The 18,211-nt window shown below is 40.7% G+C and overlaps 1 protein-coding gene and 1 long non-coding RNA gene across 2 annotated transcripts; one reads left to right on the forward strand and one right to left on the reverse strand.

Annotated features, from left to right (window-relative positions):
* Positions 1 to 690: 690 nt before the first annotated feature.
* LOC128457628 (uncharacterized) lies at positions 691 to 17,730 on the reverse strand. Its single transcript, XR_008341948.1, has 2 exons — positions 17,543 to 17,730; positions 691 to 1,001 (listed from the first exon to the last, which is right to left on the reverse strand). It is a non-coding gene; the product is annotated as an uncharacterized LOC128457628 (long non-coding RNA).
* On the forward strand, positions 1,733 to 4,802 carry LOC128457627 (interferon regulatory factor 1). The gene is made up of 9 exons (XM_053442408.1): positions 1,733 to 2,037; positions 2,406 to 2,498; positions 2,977 to 3,076; positions 3,176 to 3,343; positions 3,466 to 3,506; positions 3,634 to 3,754; positions 3,866 to 3,979; positions 4,094 to 4,122; positions 4,305 to 4,802. The coding sequence occupies exons 2-9, from the start codon at positions 2,412 to 2,414 to the stop codon at positions 4,380 to 4,382; spliced, it is 738 nt and encodes a 245-aa protein (XP_053298383.1). The 5' UTR covers positions 1,733 to 2,037; positions 2,406 to 2,411; the 3' UTR covers positions 4,383 to 4,802.
* Positions 17,731 to 18,211: the final 481 nt, after the last annotated feature.

The following is an 18,211-nucleotide window of genomic DNA, read 5'->3' on the forward strand; positions in this document are numbered from 1 at the left end:
ACAGGAGGACACACAGAGCAGTGGGCAGCCATGCATGGCGCCCTGGGGAGCAATGTGCCTTGCTCAGGGGCACTTAGACAGTGGGGTGGGGTAGGCACTTTGACAGTGTGGAACAGATCCAGGTGTTGTCCATCCAGGTATGGCGTTTTTGTTGTCACTCCGTGGATTCGAACCGGAGACCACCATCAAGATTTTCTGCCCACAGTCCAACTTTCTGCCACTAGTCCACCACCTCTTCCTCTCTAAGTGTTAACTCTCCCTATACACACACATTATACACCATCCTCTCTGAAAAGCATGTATAGCAACTATGATACAACATTCAGGAGTGGACCCTTATTATCTCTTCATCCCTGGTTATATATTTTTTTTATTTTTATTTTTATTTAATTATTTACGTATGTAATCAATCATTTATTCGTATTCTTATTCCCCCTCTTTTCCTCTTGGAGTGAGCCCTATTTGATGTTTGTTGTCCTTTCTATGCGTTGCACACTGTACCTGAATATCATGAATACCAATACTATCTACAGTTGAAAAATGGACAAAGATAGTAACTGTTTGAATATGCATATTGTTTTGTTGTTGAAAACTAAATTAAAAAAAAAAAGATAAAAAAAAGAATACTTCTTAATGGATTATCGATTTGGTTATAACAAGTAGAAAAAACAGCACACAAACACACAGCACTTCCTTATTCATCATCATTTATTATGTATAGTTAATTATTACAGAGTTTTTGTTGTATATATTGACATGTTATTGAACTCAAAGGAGTGTTTTAGTCTTATGAAAGAGAACTGGGTTCTGGTAAGTGAATGTCAGACATATGATATGACAGCTGCACATAAACAACCACCTTTGATATGTTGGTGGTTTCAGACCACAGACCAAATGTTGTAATGTACGTCCCCATTTTTTGCTGTCAGACAACTTTCGTCCATCACGATGTCTGCCTCCTCTTCCTGTTGTCGAGGTGGAGGACGCCCAGATTACTTCCTCTGCAACAACACAAACAAACGAAATGATCAAACATTGAGCGACTGTTTAATATGTCAGAGCACATCTCCTATAATTTTTGTTTAGTTCAATTATACCTAGTTTTTTTTGCTGTTACTTTACTGGTCAGGTTAAACCAGAAGTCAGAGGTGACAAGTGACGCCATAGGTGAAATAAGGACAGACAGACAGACAGACAGACAGACAGACAGACAGACAGGCAGACAGACAGACAGACAGACAGACTGGCAGATAGCCGGAAAGAAAGACAGAAAGTCAGATCCACAAATTTGAAGGATTTGAATTGTTGCACTCAGGAGCTGTGAAGAACAACGTTACTACAGCTCATAACCACAAAAGGAAAATAAAGGGACCCACTTAATGCCAACATAAACTCATATCATCATAACAAACAGTCTGAGGTGAAAGACAGGGTCACAGCACTATAAAAGAGGTCCAAATATCCAGCCAGCCAAACGTCCAACCAATCAAACGTCCGACCAACCAAACATCCAAATGTTTGGCTGCGTGCACCAGGACAACAGCATGATTTCTTGTAAATGGTTGAGGTGATGAATTGAAGTACCAGCAGCGCATGCGCCACTCCACTAGAAAAAATTATTTCCAGTGAAACCTGTTCTGCCTCACAACATGCACACACTTACGTGATCCTTTTACATATTTACGAAAGGAATAAGCCTGTCATGAATAAACTTGTAGCAGTTATAGCTTGAGCTGCTGTCTTATGAAGAATTTGTCAATTTTCCCTGGAAAGACATTTGATTTTGAGGCCACGTGTGCAGGCCGGGTGTGGACACTTTTTGCAGCGCGCACCCCGGAAAAACCGGGTGTGCAGCTTTGTGTATAAATGGGCGCCGTTATCGACAACTTGTGTTCACTTCTGACCAGGAAGAGTCTGCAAGAGGAAAACACAAAGACAAGATCAAGAGAAGAAGGGAAGATACTCTGGAGAAAACTTACTCCAACCGGACAATAGCTTCTGCGCATTCCCTCTTCGGATAATACACCAACAAATACTGTAAGTGATCTTATAATAAGTCAAGACTTTATTCGAACACCGAATGCCTCATACTGCAATATCTGTTACTGTTCTACTGAGAACATATATTAAAAAGATCATGTCTTGGATAACGTCATTACGTTGACTCCGGCACTTAAACGCCCGTTCATGCGCCCCTGCGTGTCCCGGCCATGAACTCTACTCGCCCTCCTGCAGGCACGTAAAACAGCAGGCAGCAGTAAATTAAAGTAGAGGCTCTCCTTACTGTAAATCACATTCACGCACAAACGCACACACACACAAACTCACACACACTCACACACACACACAAACACACAGCATTCCCCGTTTATCTAAAGACTTCTCCTCTCTGCTGTGTATTTTAGGCGAACATGCCTGTCTCGAGGATGAGGATGAGGCCGTGGCTGGAGCAGATGATCGAGTCCAACACCGTCTCGGGGCTGCACTGGGTTGACAAGGTAAGAGATCGATTTCCTCAAGCAGCGCATTCGTTTTTTAAACGGTCCTCACCAAAAAAAAGTCTTCATGTAGTGAATATCCTCATGAGGGAAGTGATATCTGCAGGGCTCAACGTGTCTGTATTATGGAAAGTTCCTTGCTCTATATTTGCATGTTACTCTCAGCAGCTTTGTTTTTGGTGGCAGTAAGTGTGACTTTCAACCCTGACACCGACTGGTACATCAAACTGATGAAATAAGTCAGCAGTGAGACAGAAATCAAACGAAGATAAGTTTGGCGTCTGTCTCACAGATGTCCTGATATTCTAATGTGTGCCAAGGAAATTAGAGAAAAAAAACTCATTTAAAATCTCTTTCAAACACATCAATCGATTTTTTTTTGCGTCAGAATGTTTTGCTTCCTAAATTGACTACGACAGATAGAAAACAGTATCCTATGAGATACAGTAGATGCTCAGTCTTTTTCTGTACTTTCCAGGACCAGAAGATGTTCTGCATTCCCTGGAAGCACGCAGCTCTGCAATGCTGGGAGATGGACAAGGACGCCTCTCTGTTCAAAATGTGGGCCATCCACACCGGTGAGCAACATACGTACTGTCTACAAATAAAGAAGCAGAACAATTGACTTTGTTTATAAAAGAATGTATGAAAGTGACTGAACAAAGTTCATCCTGCAGGGAAGTACAGTCAAGGCCAGAACACCGACCCAAAGACGTGGAAGGCCAACTTCCGCTGCGCAATGAACTCGCTGCCTGACATTGAGGAGGTGAAAGACAAGAGCATCCACAAGGGCCAACAAGCCGTGCGCGTCTTCAGAATGCTGCCTGTCACCCCGAAATCTGGAGGTGAGTCAACTGACAGGAAGTGAGCGAGCGATTTGTGCTCAGCGTCTACTGCACGCTGATCAGTTTGTTCTACAGTTTAAGAGGTCAACCAACTTAAATGTTTTTTTCCTTCATCTGCACAGATAAACACAGAAAACCAAAGGACAAAAAGCAGAGGAGGAAGGTAAATACATATTTAATTTAAAATTATGATATTATTGTGATGTGTTGGTGCAGCAGCTAAACATACAACTCGTGCAACTGTAGGCATGTCCTAAATATGTCTTGCTTTTATGTCTCTGCCGAACCAGGTGGTCAAGACAGAGGAAGACACAGACTACAGCGATACTCAGTCGCCCATGGATGTGTCAATGATGGAGGAGTCCACCCAGGAGAACACGGTGGACAGTACAGTGGAGACACAGCAGCAAGGTGAGGAATTAAACTGGCGGGACAATGTCCTCCGGTCGAAACACTACAGAGAGCAGGGAAAGCTGGAGAACTGGAGCAAGTCGTGTATCTAACGCTGCTGTTTGTTTGCAGTTTGTGGATCGGACCATTTGGTCCCCGACTGGGCTCTCTCACTCGAGGTCGAGACAGATAACTTTTCCAACAACTATTGCCAGAGATTCCAAGTTTCACCCGACCACAGCCCCGGTAAGACATCGACACAACAAAGTGTTAAAGATGAACCCAGGTAGCCTGAAATCAGGTAAATTCAATCATCACCATATGTCCTCTCTATTCTCTCTCTTCAATGTGAACTTCTAGATTACAACTATTCCCAGGACATAATGGAGGTAAGCATGGACTTCAGCTCCAACTCTTAATAGTAACGCAGTTTTCATTGACAGGAATACCCATGTTTGTTTTTAGGCCTGTGCAATAATAATAATATCATTGAACCATGAGATGATTGTTAAAAGAAGTGGTACAAAACGTAGCTGTACTCAGTCCAGTGTTGCTCTTTCCGGTTTGCAAGCAACTGGAGAGAGACGCAAACTTTTTGCCGAGCAGTTTCGATGTCATGAGGTTCCTGAACAATGAAGTATGCAATTAGCTTGCAACCAACGAACCAACAATCTAACCAACCCAACATACAACCAGCCAAACGTCCAACCAACCAGCCAAACGTCCAACCAACGAACCAAACGTCTAACCAGCAAAATGTCCAACCAATGAACAAACCATCTAACCAACCCAACGTACAACCAACCAAACGTCCAACCAGCCAAACATAAAACCAACGAAAGAACCTTCTAACCAACCAACAAACATCCAACCAGCCAAACCTCCAACCAGCCAAACGCCCAACCAACCAACCAAACCTCAGCCCAACATTGCAGCAAAGTTACAGACTCATAGATATCAGAGACATTAACATGCCTGATGTTTTCCATCAAGATCCATCCATCGTTCTCTGAGAAATCAGTGAAAATGTTGTACAACTCCTCACAATGTTAAATAAAGCTGAAACCAACCTGGATCTGATTATTGGAGGCTTCATTATAAATGGATATCCAGAATTCTTCCACTACTTGTATTTCATGGCTTTCAAAGTATTTGCTTATAGTTCAGTTTGGGTTAGCAGTTATCAGTTCGGGCCACAGTGGGATCACTATTTGATCGTGACTGTTTCGATGTGATGATTCGTACAATTATCCATCAGTTGGTGAATAAAAAAAAAAAGAAAAGAACGACCATCTGCAGCGACATCAATTGTAGGATGATGCAGAAAAAATTGAAAATAGGTGTTGCATAAAACATAGCAACCTCTGTAAAAAATGCCAGAAGTTTTTTCAGAAATGTGAAATCAGAAGATCCTTCTTGCCATTATACTCAGGGACAATGCCATTGTAAGGGGCTTCTCTCTATAGTCAAAGATTAAATATATATTTATATATATATATACATACATACACATAGTAAAGAGAGTAATAGCAGCATCATAACATTCATAGCACAGTGAAGGTGTCTGTATTTATGCTAATGCAGGAGTATGTCTGTACCCAGTGTGTTTTTACTGTCTCGCGGCACAGTGGAAACATATTTCAGGCTTTGGCTACACAGATTGTAGCTTACAGTAATTTCCATGGTGGATTTGTTGATAAGAAGCATTACCCTTTAAATTTGTCTCTGAGAAGTTGAAAAGAAATGGTGGCAAACCCACAACTCACAACCGTTCCGCCCTGCCCCGTCCTCGTATGAGGTGGCTGCAAAAACACACATGACATGTCTGTATGTGTTTGGAGGATAAAGGGACACAGAGAAGGTATGTCTGGTGCTTTCCACTGGCGAGTAAATAATCATTTTACTCGACTGATTTAAACAACACAGCACCCTGAGCTGGAGTTGTTTTTTAATAGTTGTGAAATGACAGGATGGTAAGTTGGTTACTTCCCCTAATATACATACACACACACACACACACACACACACACAATAACCAGCAGGGTGAGATCTGGCCGACTTGGTATTTCCCTAGGTTTTTTCTGTCTATGACACTGGCTGGTATCTCCCAGAATGCCACACTGCTGTTAATACTTGGATTGCACCGTACTCTCCTAAATATAAATATTTCAGGTTTGTTTCCCAAAATGACATCACATCTACTTTACAAAGTTATTAGGATAAACTTACAATGAGCAAGAGTGAGAGTGATATATGACTTCACACTAAAGTGCTGAATGCTGTTATTATTAATGAAAGACTGCTATGCATACTGTGTGTGTGTGTGTGTGTGTGTGTGTGTGTGTGTGTGTGTGTGTGTGTGTATGTGTGTGTGTGTGTGTGTCTGTGTGTGTGTGTGAGTAGTGTATTATTATCAATGTTATATTATTATTATTCGTAGTAGTATTTTTAAATCCTATTGTATGTGTGAAAGTCTGAGTCACATCCTACTTATTTATATGTTAACAGTTCCCTGTCTCCTAGATAATCATTTTTATATTCATCTTATTTGAAAAGATAATAATCATAATTACATTAATAATAATATACACCAATTAAAAGTGTTTTCATAACATTTGAGTATTGGTTGTGTTGTGTTGTTTTATGCTGCACCTGGTTAAGGTTATAGAACAACTGTGTTGTGGTTTAATGCAGATAATCATCATACTGACTATTTGAGAATCATTGTTTTTATTAATAATTAACCAGACTTAATTCTAACCACAGACAGGACTTTTTAAATAATTAATAATTAATAATTAACATTATATCTAGAGACTTGGTCGAGACCTTACAGTATTACAGAGAAACCCAAGAACGGAGAAAATGTGGAGGAAAGGAGAAGTGGGTGGAAAACGGGAGAAAACCAATATGATTACACAGAAAGAAAAGAGAAGTCAAACCGTGTAAAATGTTCTCCTGCTGCTCTGCTCGAGGTTTGTCTGAAAAGATGACTTGGGTGTCACCATTTGAAAACGTCGACCGGATTCAGTCTGGAGATACTTTTTAACAGTCCCACACTCACAAACTTATAAGAGAGAAATTAAACATTAAAAAAGGCTCTTAGGTGCATTATGGGAAGTGTAAAATCCATTGATAATGACCCTTACAGAATAAAACTAAAGCTCAAGCCGTTCCTGCTCCGTTTCATTAATGTATTGTAATTTATTCAGTAGCTTGCCGACTAAAAACGCCCCCAAATCAAATGGCTAATGCAACTTTACGACTTTTATGTCTATGACAAGTTTGGTGAAGATTGAGTATTTAACATACAACCATAAGATTTTTCATGTTCTGGAGAAATGTCTTGTTTTTATACCTAAATTCACTCCCACTGCTCCGCTCCCTTCACTGGTAACCAGTGGCTGCTCGCTTCCATTTAAAAACATTAGTACTTGCGTACCTTGATGTGAACTGGTCCAGTCTACATCCAGGACATGGTCAAACCTTACACCCCAGCCTGTTCACTCCACTCTGGTTCTGCCAATCGGCTCATTGCTCCTTCACTGCGAGCTAAACACTCATCACAATCACGACTGTTTGCTGTCCTGGCTCCTAAATGGTGGAATGAGCTCCCCATGGACATCCGGACATCAGAAAGTAAAAAAATCCTCCACCGCAAACTAAAAACATACCTCTTCCGACTATACCTTGAATACAATTTTGAAACTAACAATTTAGTAGCACTTAAATGGAACTTACTTATAGCAATTTGTAGTTTGTTTGTTTTTTTGAAAAAGTGTCACTTTCTTGATTCTTGTTGTTCTGGGTTTGTACCCTCAAAAAAAATGTAAATGTATACAGGCAGAAATACGCACTGACACTGACTGATGATCCTGTGCAGCGGTCTTTTCCTTGACTGTGAGCTCACAGACAAGAAAGGAAAACATAACTTTTAAGCCTTAATGTTTCAAGTTCATGGGAGTGAAACAAAGTTGATACATAAAAAAAGCTGCACCAAGGTTTTCTTCACAATCTACGATCTGTAGCCTTAGAGGTTTTAATCAGAGTTGGGGGAATGCATGTATCATACATTACTGCCTCTTACTGAGAGGCAGTGATGTATGATACCTGCAGAGTGCAGGCCAAACAAGTTTAAAACAGGGTCTAAAGAGCAATTCCTCAGGGAAATGATCAGGACAAAAGATAATTTGTCGGCACAATTGATGGTCTTTTATTCATGAGTTTGAGTTGTAAAATCTAGGGTGCAACTTGAAATTTCGAACTTTTGCCAACTTTTGTTTGGGAGCACTACTGTGCGAGTGTGTGTGTACGTGTGTGTACGTTTGTGTATGTGCACAAACGTCTCCGACTGTTAGTGTCTTTCTTTGCAAACACATCCAAGCTTTGTTGTCTACACGTAATGAAGACATTGCAGCATTCAACATGTCTTTTACTTTTACTTATTTTACCCACTGCTCATTAATGTGCACTGAGTTACACTGAATTTAAACACCTCAAAGCCAGAGTCCATCATTTAAACAATTACCCTGGATGTGCTGGTTCCAGTACTTGTGTATTCTAAAATTCTATATATATTTTTCCAATATGGCCCTGATGTAAATTTATGAACTTGACAATCTATACAACTTTAACAATGTTACTTGTAATTGAGACTTTTAAATTGCGATACAGCAACTATCTCTCTACCACTGCTGTGCTGCTCTTGATCGATAACAGGCACCACGGAAGCATCCCTCATTAGAGCAGCTCATCTCACACAGGCTGACGACTACTCTCTCTGTGCCACATGTCTTTGCCACACACACACGCACTCCTGCTTTAATTCACATTTGAAAGGAAACCTCACAAGGGAACGATGAGCCAAATATAAAACTAGATATTGAACCACAGGAGTTGGACTTCAGGTTTGGATGTGTATTTACTAGCAGTTTTCAGTTATAACTGCTGCCGCTGTGTAAATACAGTTCATACTGATACACACATCGTGGCAGAAGGTCATTGGCACATCGCCACACGATCACCATCTCTCTTCATTAATGAGTCCTAAACTATACTGTCATATTTTTTACCTTTTATTGTTTGGGTGCTGAACCTTGGCTCTAGAGCTTTTTCATAAAAAGTATTTTGTACAGAGTGAACTTTGTGTTCATTCTACTTGGATTATCTGCAAAGAAGATTTTATAGTCCATGTTATTCATAAAATAAAATGTGTTTTATAAGTATCCATGTGGCTTATGTATAAGTTTGAATGATTTACTGAACTGGTTTTATTTTCCATATACATTCTTTGGATGTTGGCTATTTCAGGGATTGGCACAATCCTCAAACCCAAATTCACATCTTTTCAAAATAAAATCTCTGCAAAGTAAAAGCACAATGCTTGAATATTAAAAAAAATTGTTTACATGAATGCACAACTTTTCAGCATTTTTTATTCTGTAAAATAAAAGTTTTCATATTTGCACTTATGGGGAAACTGTTACAAACTGAAGGATATATTTTTATATATTCATCTATAAATAAATATTTACACTCTCTGGTATTTAGTTGAATGTGAGGAATCAAGCTGAGAAGGAGATACAACATTTTCACTAATGAAGATCTAATTCAGGAATATTAATGATTGATAGATTCTCTTGTGTTTCTGGGTGTGTCTCAGTAGCTGTTAGACACGTGATTTACTGGAAACACCAGAGCAATCTTTAGCTGTCACATGCACAAAGGGATGGTGATTTATAGCAACCCTTCATTAACTTATAATTGTTAGCTTTTATTTTTAGCTCTGGTACTTTGGGTCCTCAATTTTACATCTTCACTGTAGGAGCATAAACTTTATAGGGATAGTTCACCTCAAAATGAAAACTCACTTATTATCTACTCACCACTGACAAATAAGATCTGTTATCCATGTGTAAACGAAGCTCTGAGGAGGATATCAGAGGACTTCTAGGCTAAAAACATGGTGTAAATTACGCTTTTCGAGTTAAATTTGAATGTCTGGGCTTGGGGACTCTTAGATGACCGACTCAGGGTTTTTTTTGTTTGAGGAAGCGGTCCCCAGTTACTTAAATTCTATTGGATTCGGCTGCAACGCTGTCTACGCCTGAAACCTCCAAAATGTTTTGTGGACTTAAACACTTCACTCACCCTCCATCGGCATAGTGAAGAGAAGATAGTGAGTGAAATTTCATTTTTGGGTGAACTATCTCTTTAATGTGAGTATCTTTACAGTGTGGGACAGTTATATTTACACGAGGTAAGCGTTTGAACACTGAACACTACACCACCGCACAGAGTGAGCGGCACAGGGGCCTAATTCATGCAAACTCTCATGTATTACTGTAATCCAATACTGTTTGGCTGTGATAAACAACTCTGACATAAAAAAAAAAACGCATTTCTATGTGTGTGGGTTGTGGGAGGGTAGAGTAATCGGTGGGGGTGAGAGAGAGAGAGAAAGAGAGAGAGAGAGAGAGAGAGAGAGGAGTAGCAATAAGTCAGCTGACTTTCTGGAAACACCAGAGCCATGTTTCTCTGGGCCTTGTGAGACCATGTTTCATGTTGGCTGTACAGGTTTTGTTTGGCTAGGGGTTGGCACTGGGCTGGTAGGTGGTAACTTGTAAACAGAGGGAAGGAGGACAGCACCAAGAGGACGGTTTACTAGAGTGAGACGATTTACTGGAAAGACCTGAAACCATATCGGTTGCTGTGTCTCTTACACACACACACGCACACCCACACACACTCACACACACACACACACACACACACACAGACCCACAAAGAGAGAGAGCGATAGAGAGAGGGTGTATGCCATAACAGAATGGCAAGGTGCCTGTAAAACCGCATCATGGTGCAAAACAAAACTCTGCCTTTGGCCACAACCAGGATGAACCACATGAGATTTTATATCATGGCAATTTGATGTAAAACCACCAGTCTGCTTCTCCAGTGAACACGTGACACATCACTTCATAATGGACATACTTTACACACAGTGATGTATTGGAAACAACCCTTGGGGTTTTGGGTAATCTTGTAACACCCTCAAATCCAAATACACACTATTAGCACTCAGAATCTGTTAATCCAAGAGTTTTAAGAGAATATTTGTTCAAAATTTGGACAGGAGTTTCTCCAGATGTTCTAACAGTAACGCATTCAGGAGGCAATAAAGGGGGTTGTGAGGTCACGTGACCTTTGAACATCAAACTTTTATCAATTTGAATGAGTTCATCCGTGAGTCTGTGAGTCCAAGTAGACATTTGTACAAAATTCAAAGAAATTGCCACAAGGCTTTCCGTGTTCACAAGGCAAGTAAAAGTGTTTCACAGTGACTTTGACCTTTGCCCAAGTAATTCTAATGGTTCATCCATGAGTCCAACTAAATGTTTGTACACAATTTAGAATGGGATGGAGGGAGTTGAGGCATGACAACATCACTGGAGAACTTTGGCTAAGGTCATCGATCAGCAGAAAGTGGACTGTCGCAGTGAAATCCAGAGAGAGCATATTTAACCTCACTCAAACATACCATGCGTGTTCATACCAGTAAAGGTTTAACATAAGTATCTCTGGACCTGGAAGTATTCAACTTCTGTAAATACTCGGGTAAAGAGCAGCAAGAACAAACAAATAAATAAGCAAGATGATTTTTTATTTAATTCTCTGAATGTGGCAGGTGTGTGAACTTGGCAGGGGCGTGGCAGGTCCTCGAGTTTCCTGAATCTCTGCATTGATGTATCACAAAGGATTTATCGGCCCTCCTCAGTACCCTAACCCTAACCCTGTAAGGGTCATGGATATTCATATTTCATATTTATAAGTGTATATATATTGAATGTGCATTTACAGACACATGTCACTGTATATCAAAGGCTGAACATTTCAGCAAATCGGGTGTCGAGCTAACAGCAGTGTAAACAGCTCTCACTCTCTCAATGAGTAACAGCCAGTCCCAACAATGTGTCTGTTACTTAGCAGAGGTGTTTTGGTGCCGAGACAGGAAACGCTTGTACGATCTCTGAATCCTCCCAGTGAGGGGTTAGAGAGCGATTCAACATGCCGCCTCTCTCTCTGGATTCACCGCATTAACTCTGATTGTAAAACACAGGGCCAGGATTGAACAATGTGTGGGAGGGCCTAGATATCAGGCGTTTATTATTGTGTCTTTAAATAAATGTGTCTTTGTTGATTTTGGCCAAACAACATCCAACAGTGTAGCCTTAAGTGACCACAAGGCAATGACTAACACATCTGTTACGTGCAAAGCCGAAACCCTTTGCCAACCCAGAGTGCCATGCAGTCAAGAATTAACAACAACACTGTGACAAGAAGACGTTCATGTTGGCTGAATCACAGGTACCAGGCACACACACACACGTCAGAGAATACCTGGCTCATTTACTAAATATTTCTTTCTTGAGGGCGCTTAACTGGGGCTCAGCAGATGTGTGAGGTGGCTAAAGCCGTAACTGTTCCACAGTCAGTCTGTCACCTGTCCTGAAACAGGGCCGGGTCTAGACAGGCATGTATGAGGGGGCAGCCACAAATCTTGAGGGGGCATTGTGCCTAACCCTAACCCTAACCCTATTTAGTTTGAGGGGGCACAACATTTATTTGAGGGGGCCAGGCCCCCTCTTGCCCCTGCCTAGACCCGGCCCTGTCCTGAAATAACCTTTCTGTGGAGACGTCTCTCTTTGACTGTGCCATCTGCTGTGGGTGTGGCCACGAGGCAAAGTGGCACGTCAATGCAAACACAGGACACAAGAAAACAAAGGGCTGCCAGTCCAAAAAATGCCGGCAGCGAAACCTGTTTGAAAACAATTGTTTTAAAATGCATTAATGATAGGGAAGTGTGCATTCATGTGGTTCTTTGTGCTTCAGGTCGGGGGTTTTTTTTTTCTTTTTTTTGCCAGATGCCAATTTCCACCTAATACCTTTTGTCCCTCTTTTATTATTTCCTCATGTGCATCATCATTCTTTAGCCTCTCCACCTGTGGGATGGTGAAGTTCTCCCTTCAAAAGACACTCCCATGCTTTCTTTAAGCTAATGACAACCACTCACACCAAAAGTGAGCATTTCTGAGGCATGGCGGCCTGTGTGTGCTTTCTGAGATCATGCTTCTATGTTTACAGCTCATCAACACCGGCCTTCATCACAAAAATGTGTATGGGCGTGACACCGCTTTATCATCCTGATATGACTCACTGGGTACTTTCGATGTTAATTTTTCATCGATACCCCTCCAGACGATCTCCTGCCATGTTCTCACATCGGCTCATCCGGAAGTCCTGCTCTCACTAGGGGACTGGCTGGAGAAACTCCAGAGAAAGTCCGGAGCCTCTTTTGCATTCTCACATACAGCCCTTCTAGAGAATGCCGGGAGTTCAGAGCATGTCGTGAAGCAGCTTTCTGGCCTTTCTGCAAAATTATGACATAAGAAACTCCAACATTCCTTTTCATGAGACAACAGTTGCCCCCAATAAAAGCAACTTGCTTAAAAAATGTCCACATGTGATTAACAGGACTGCATTAAGAACAGAGAAAATCAACAAACCTAAAGTTCCTGTTAAAGGATTTATTTTGCCAGGGACGTTTCGAAGTACAAGGCCCTACCTCCGACGTCTTCATCTAAAATACACACAATCCATTTTGAACCAATCAGATGATGTGTCGTCAACACAGAAAATATACATATTATGGTAGGTATCATGATCAACAAACTTAGATAGTGTAGAAAATAAAAACAATAAAATTCCTAGGACATAGGACATGATGGAGGAAGCAGAATCACAAGAAATGTTCCTAATATTAAAGTCTTCATTTAAGCTTTCTGAGGGCTGGAGTGCCCATTGTGTCTAACCTAAAAGAGTTCATGTTTTTAAGAGCATAGATTAAATATCTCAAGTCCCACCGAGAGCCATTTATTAACTGAGTAATCTTCAGATAAGAGAAATAAAACTTAACAACCACAAATTACGAAACAACTGCTGAGTCAGGAGCCCTCGCAGCCTCTCAGCTCCTCCAGACGCTGCCTGACCCAGAGGCCTGATTTCTTCTAAATCACGTGACTTGAGAGAAAGCTCTGCCAGTGCAGTACCACCGTGCGGCCGCGGGGGGGACGCTTCACACACAGAGTGCAGGAGGAATTTCTGAGAAACTGGCAGCGAGTTGGGAAATGCAATAGAGGCTTTTACAGTCTCCCCCCCCGCCCCCCTCATCTTGGCTGAGCTGCAGCTGAACTCCTTTGGCTCAGCTCTAGAGAGTAGTAGCTTTCTAAAAACCCAGAGTAACTATGGAATGAACAGATCTGATAATCAGAAAGAGTCATTGTGTTTTTCTTGAGGGGAATTTTGTTTTTTCTTCGGGGCACTGAATCACTTCGATTCTGACGATAGGCTGCCAGATCTAGGTCGTGTTTGTTTTACACTCCTGGTTGAACCAGATGGGTGGAGGTTGGTAGAATTATGACACCTGACAAAGCGTTACATAAGTGACCCATAACAGAAATAATAAAACAAACAAGTCTCATGAACCACATGCACTGAAATGGAAGGGAAGTCAAACTCCTTTGTCAAGTCGGAGCACATACTTCTGCCACCTGTGCCCTTAAGAAAACATATTTACTAGAAGTGGAGTTTTATTTGTAAATGGTCTGCAGTGCTTCTTTAGTCTGGATGACCACTAGAAGCATTTTACAGAATAGTTTCTGCCATTCACATACACATTAATACAGATAATCTATGTGCAGCTCGGTTACACACCACACTGCCCACACAGCCTTCAGGGGCCAATTCAGGTTCAGTTCCAAGGACACTTCTGCATCTGGAAACGCTGGAAATTGGGATCAAACTACCGACTTCTCTTCCTAGAGGACGACCCGCTCCACCTACTAGGCCACTGCCACCCGCAATTTGTTGCTGCACCACACTCGTAAATATCTAAACACGTCTGATCAAGACCCATGAATCATTCTCCGAGAGATCAACGAAAGGTTTGAAGTTAAAAATACCAAGTTTCGTGTGAGTCTACCTTGGAGTTTCTGTATAATCCTGCTGACTAAGAGATAAACAAAATGAAAACATGGCCTCCTTGGTGGAGCATACTGACATTGTCTGATAGACATGTTTCTGTCGAGGCGGGTTTGATTTTAAAAAGTTCCCAAATTTACTGTAATTTTCAGGTTGTCAGTCATCTTAAAGCTTGTCTTATCTTTGAGGGCAAACCATCACATCACCACAGCACAGAGACGTAGTCCCACAAACCAGAGAACAACCAGTTTACAGGAAAATGGGCCCCTTTTTGTGGTTTTTGATCATCAGAGTTGATACTTATTGTTATTCATGCACACATTTGTTTTTGTTTTTAAAGTTGAGGGATAACACAGCTGACACACTGAACAGAAACTAGTGAGTGTGGTTTTTGTCGACGGTTCTCAGCTCAACTCGTGACTGAGCCGAGATGCAAAGTCGTGGCTCTTTTAGGACGAGTGGCAGCAAACGACAACAGGAACTTGAACTTGGCACAGATGAGCCACTAAGTAAGTTGAGGTCTGAATACCCACACACAGAACGGTGCAGACCGACACCACCCATAATCTCATCCTGTCATTGGGCGGTGGTGGCTCAGGAGGTAGTGCGGGTTGTCCCCTAACCCTGGAGTCGGGGGGGTCGATCCCCTGTTGTGTCCTTTCGCCTGAGAAGCTACTGTGTGATTGGTGTATGATTGAGAAGGAGCAGCACAAATAGGATGTATGAAAAGCGACAACTTTACTGTGAGTGGTCATGAAGAATCAAAAAATGGCTAAATATTATATTCAAAGAACAAAAAAGCACATCAGTGAAAAGTGTATATAGGGTTCAGTCAAAAGTAAAGACTGAACCGTGCAGATGCATCGAGATAATATGAATTACTGAGCCCTGCTCTAAATTCCCCTGGTATCTATGAAGTATTTATCAGTGTATCTCTTCTTTATAAACATAATCTCACTCCTAACTTGCTTCTGACGACTGAAAATGATCCGTCCACTGTCTCCCCTGTTTGTCAGCTCCTCTGCATTGTTCGCGCCCTTTCCTGATCATAACCGACACGTGACACATCATCGGCTCTGTTTGTGCACAACTTCACCCCGGTGATGGTGTGTGGGAGAGAATCATGTGAAAGCCTGTGCCATTCAAATATGTGTTGGCTCGACTCGAACGTTCCTGAAACGCGGCCGTTATGTAAAGGCCGCTCCAGGACCAATCGGGTTCAGCGCGGACTAAATATCACTCGCCCCAGATTAAAAGATTCATTTCCTGTTTGTCCTGTATGGCTCTTATTCAACAGCTCTGCAGGGGAGATTGTGATAAGAACCAAAAAAAAAGGGGATGTGAACATCTCTCGTGTGAATTATCGCAGTTTCTTCTTCACATGCAGTTACACACGTGCAAATCCCTTAAAAAACCACGAATGATCATGTGAGGATGCACGCCGAGTCTCAAGGTGAGAAAACGGAGCAGGAAAGTACCCAGTGAGTCATTAAAGTGAGGCTGCTGCACTTCCTTTTTCTCATAAACACCAGAGACCAGAGTCAAGGGTCATGTAGGTTACTTTCTGCTGAACCTTACCGCCACCTACTGGTTATTCACAACACAGCGTTCAGTTAAATGCTAACCAATGGTGACCTCTAGAGTCCAATTATAAGAACTGACTTTAATTCATAAGGAATTAGTGACAGGAAGAAAATACTTTAACTTTACTTGAATATAAATAAACCAAGGAACGTTTGGTGGCTACTAGATTTTTAAATGATTTGGAAACGACAGCTTCTTTATCACTGAATAATTGTAAATTGCTCAATTTAAACTGAGGTCCTTCTTTTTAATGCCATTTAATTATTTTACTGAACTACATGAAGAGGCAAAAATACTTTGACTGCAAAATACTGACTTAGCTACTTTACAGATTAGACTTTTTGACACACAACCTAAGAGTTATTAGATAAATGTAATGTAATGTCAAAGATTAAAGAGAAAAATTCAACTTGCACATTATCGCATTAAAATGTTGTGATGAATTATATCATCATGTTATATTCACGCATCGTAGGTACTTTTATTAATAGTAATATTAACAAACCTTTAAATTCAATAAAGAAAATGAATGGAGAATTTCTAATTGTAATTTGGCACTTTTGAATTACAGCATTGCTACTTTTTAGTTGAGTAAAGTTTCAGAATTCTCCAGCCCACTTTACTAGCCGGGTAGTTTAAGGTTATGCATCCGAGTGTATTGTATAGGATCGTTTTTATTTTTTGAGCAGGAATAGATACTAGGAGAAGAGTCCCTCGTTTTACCCTTTCTCAACATTATAAGTTTCACTTTCACTTTGTATTATAACATATAACAGGTAACTCTGGCCACCACCTACATGTGGAGCCATGAGATACACAGCATTTCCCTCTGTGATTACATGAAGTAGAAGTAATAAAACATGAAAATACACAAATAAGATGAGTTCAAGACCCTTATATGTAGTTAGTTACCCTCCTTAAAGAGTATTAATCAGTGAGGCCTCACTACTTAAAATAACGAACATATCGTTTTTCAATGACGCAGCAGAGAGTGCGCTCTACTCTGCCTACGAGGATTATTTATATAGTACATTATAGCTTAGTATAGTACATGTATACAGGCCCATATACACAGTACATATACTGAGAGAGCATGATTATGGTTTGTCTTTATGAAACACCACCATCTCTGTGTGAGGCTGTCGACTGTATCTACAATTTCCAGCCAACAATAAAAAAACGACTCACCTCAGACGATGTTTCCATCAGGATAATCCACTCGAAGATTACAGTGTAGAAGTGGATTCTTCCATAAATGTAGAAAGTAGAAACCTAACACAGAAGCAGACCGTTGCCCTCAACGAACCGTGTACATTAGTTTCACTTTTACTTCAGCCAGGCCTTCAGGCGAAATGCAAAACTGCAGCAGTGACTCATCTGCAGTTGTTCAAGTCGTTTGTTAAATAATGTATATGCAGGGTTAGTGCATGAAGTATAAGACATCTGGAGTTATTAATGTTGTGTATTAAATAAGGTCTATGTAGGGTTAGTATTCTTAGAATAATAAATCTGTAGTTATTCATGTTTTGTCAATTAGGAGTGAGTTAGAACTTTTATTTAAATAACTGAAATATGTCAAATACAAAAAAGTTCTTAGGCTGCTTTCATTACCTGACAAGTTAATACGAGATTCAAACACTCCAGCAATTGGAATGAAGTCAAACGTACGACATGTCCCTCTGAGGTCGTGGAGTAGAGATTTAAGATACTCAGGTAAAGTAACAAATTGTTTTAAAGTACAGTTTTATGTACTTAGTTACCTTACACCACCATATCTGGATAGTTTATTAGTTGAAACTTGTCTTGTTATTTTAACAGTTCTGCATAATAATGTAATGTAATGTAGTGATACATTTA

This window comes from Pleuronectes platessa, chromosome 15 (genome assembly GCF_947347685.1).
Source record: "Pleuronectes platessa chromosome 15, fPlePla1.1, whole genome shotgun sequence".
In the NCBI taxonomy this organism is placed as follows: domain Eukaryota; kingdom Metazoa; phylum Chordata; class Actinopteri; order Pleuronectiformes; family Pleuronectidae; genus Pleuronectes; species Pleuronectes platessa.

What these genes read in the sequence shown, in the direction of transcription:
- LOC128457627 (XM_053442408.1), top strand. Translation starts at nt 2,412, where the DNA reads ATGCCTGTCTCGAGGATGAGGATGAGGCCGTGGCTGGAGCAGATGATC. An exon ending in AATGTGGGCCATCCACACCG is followed by an intron (nt 3,077 to 3,175) that starts GTGAGCAACATA and finishes TTCATCCTGCAG; the next exon opens with GGAAGTACAGTCAAGGCCAG. An exon ending in ATTCCCAGGACATAATGGAG is followed by an intron (nt 4,123 to 4,304) that starts GTAAGCATGGAC and finishes CCGGTTTGCAAG; the next exon opens with CAACTGGAGAGAGACGCAAA.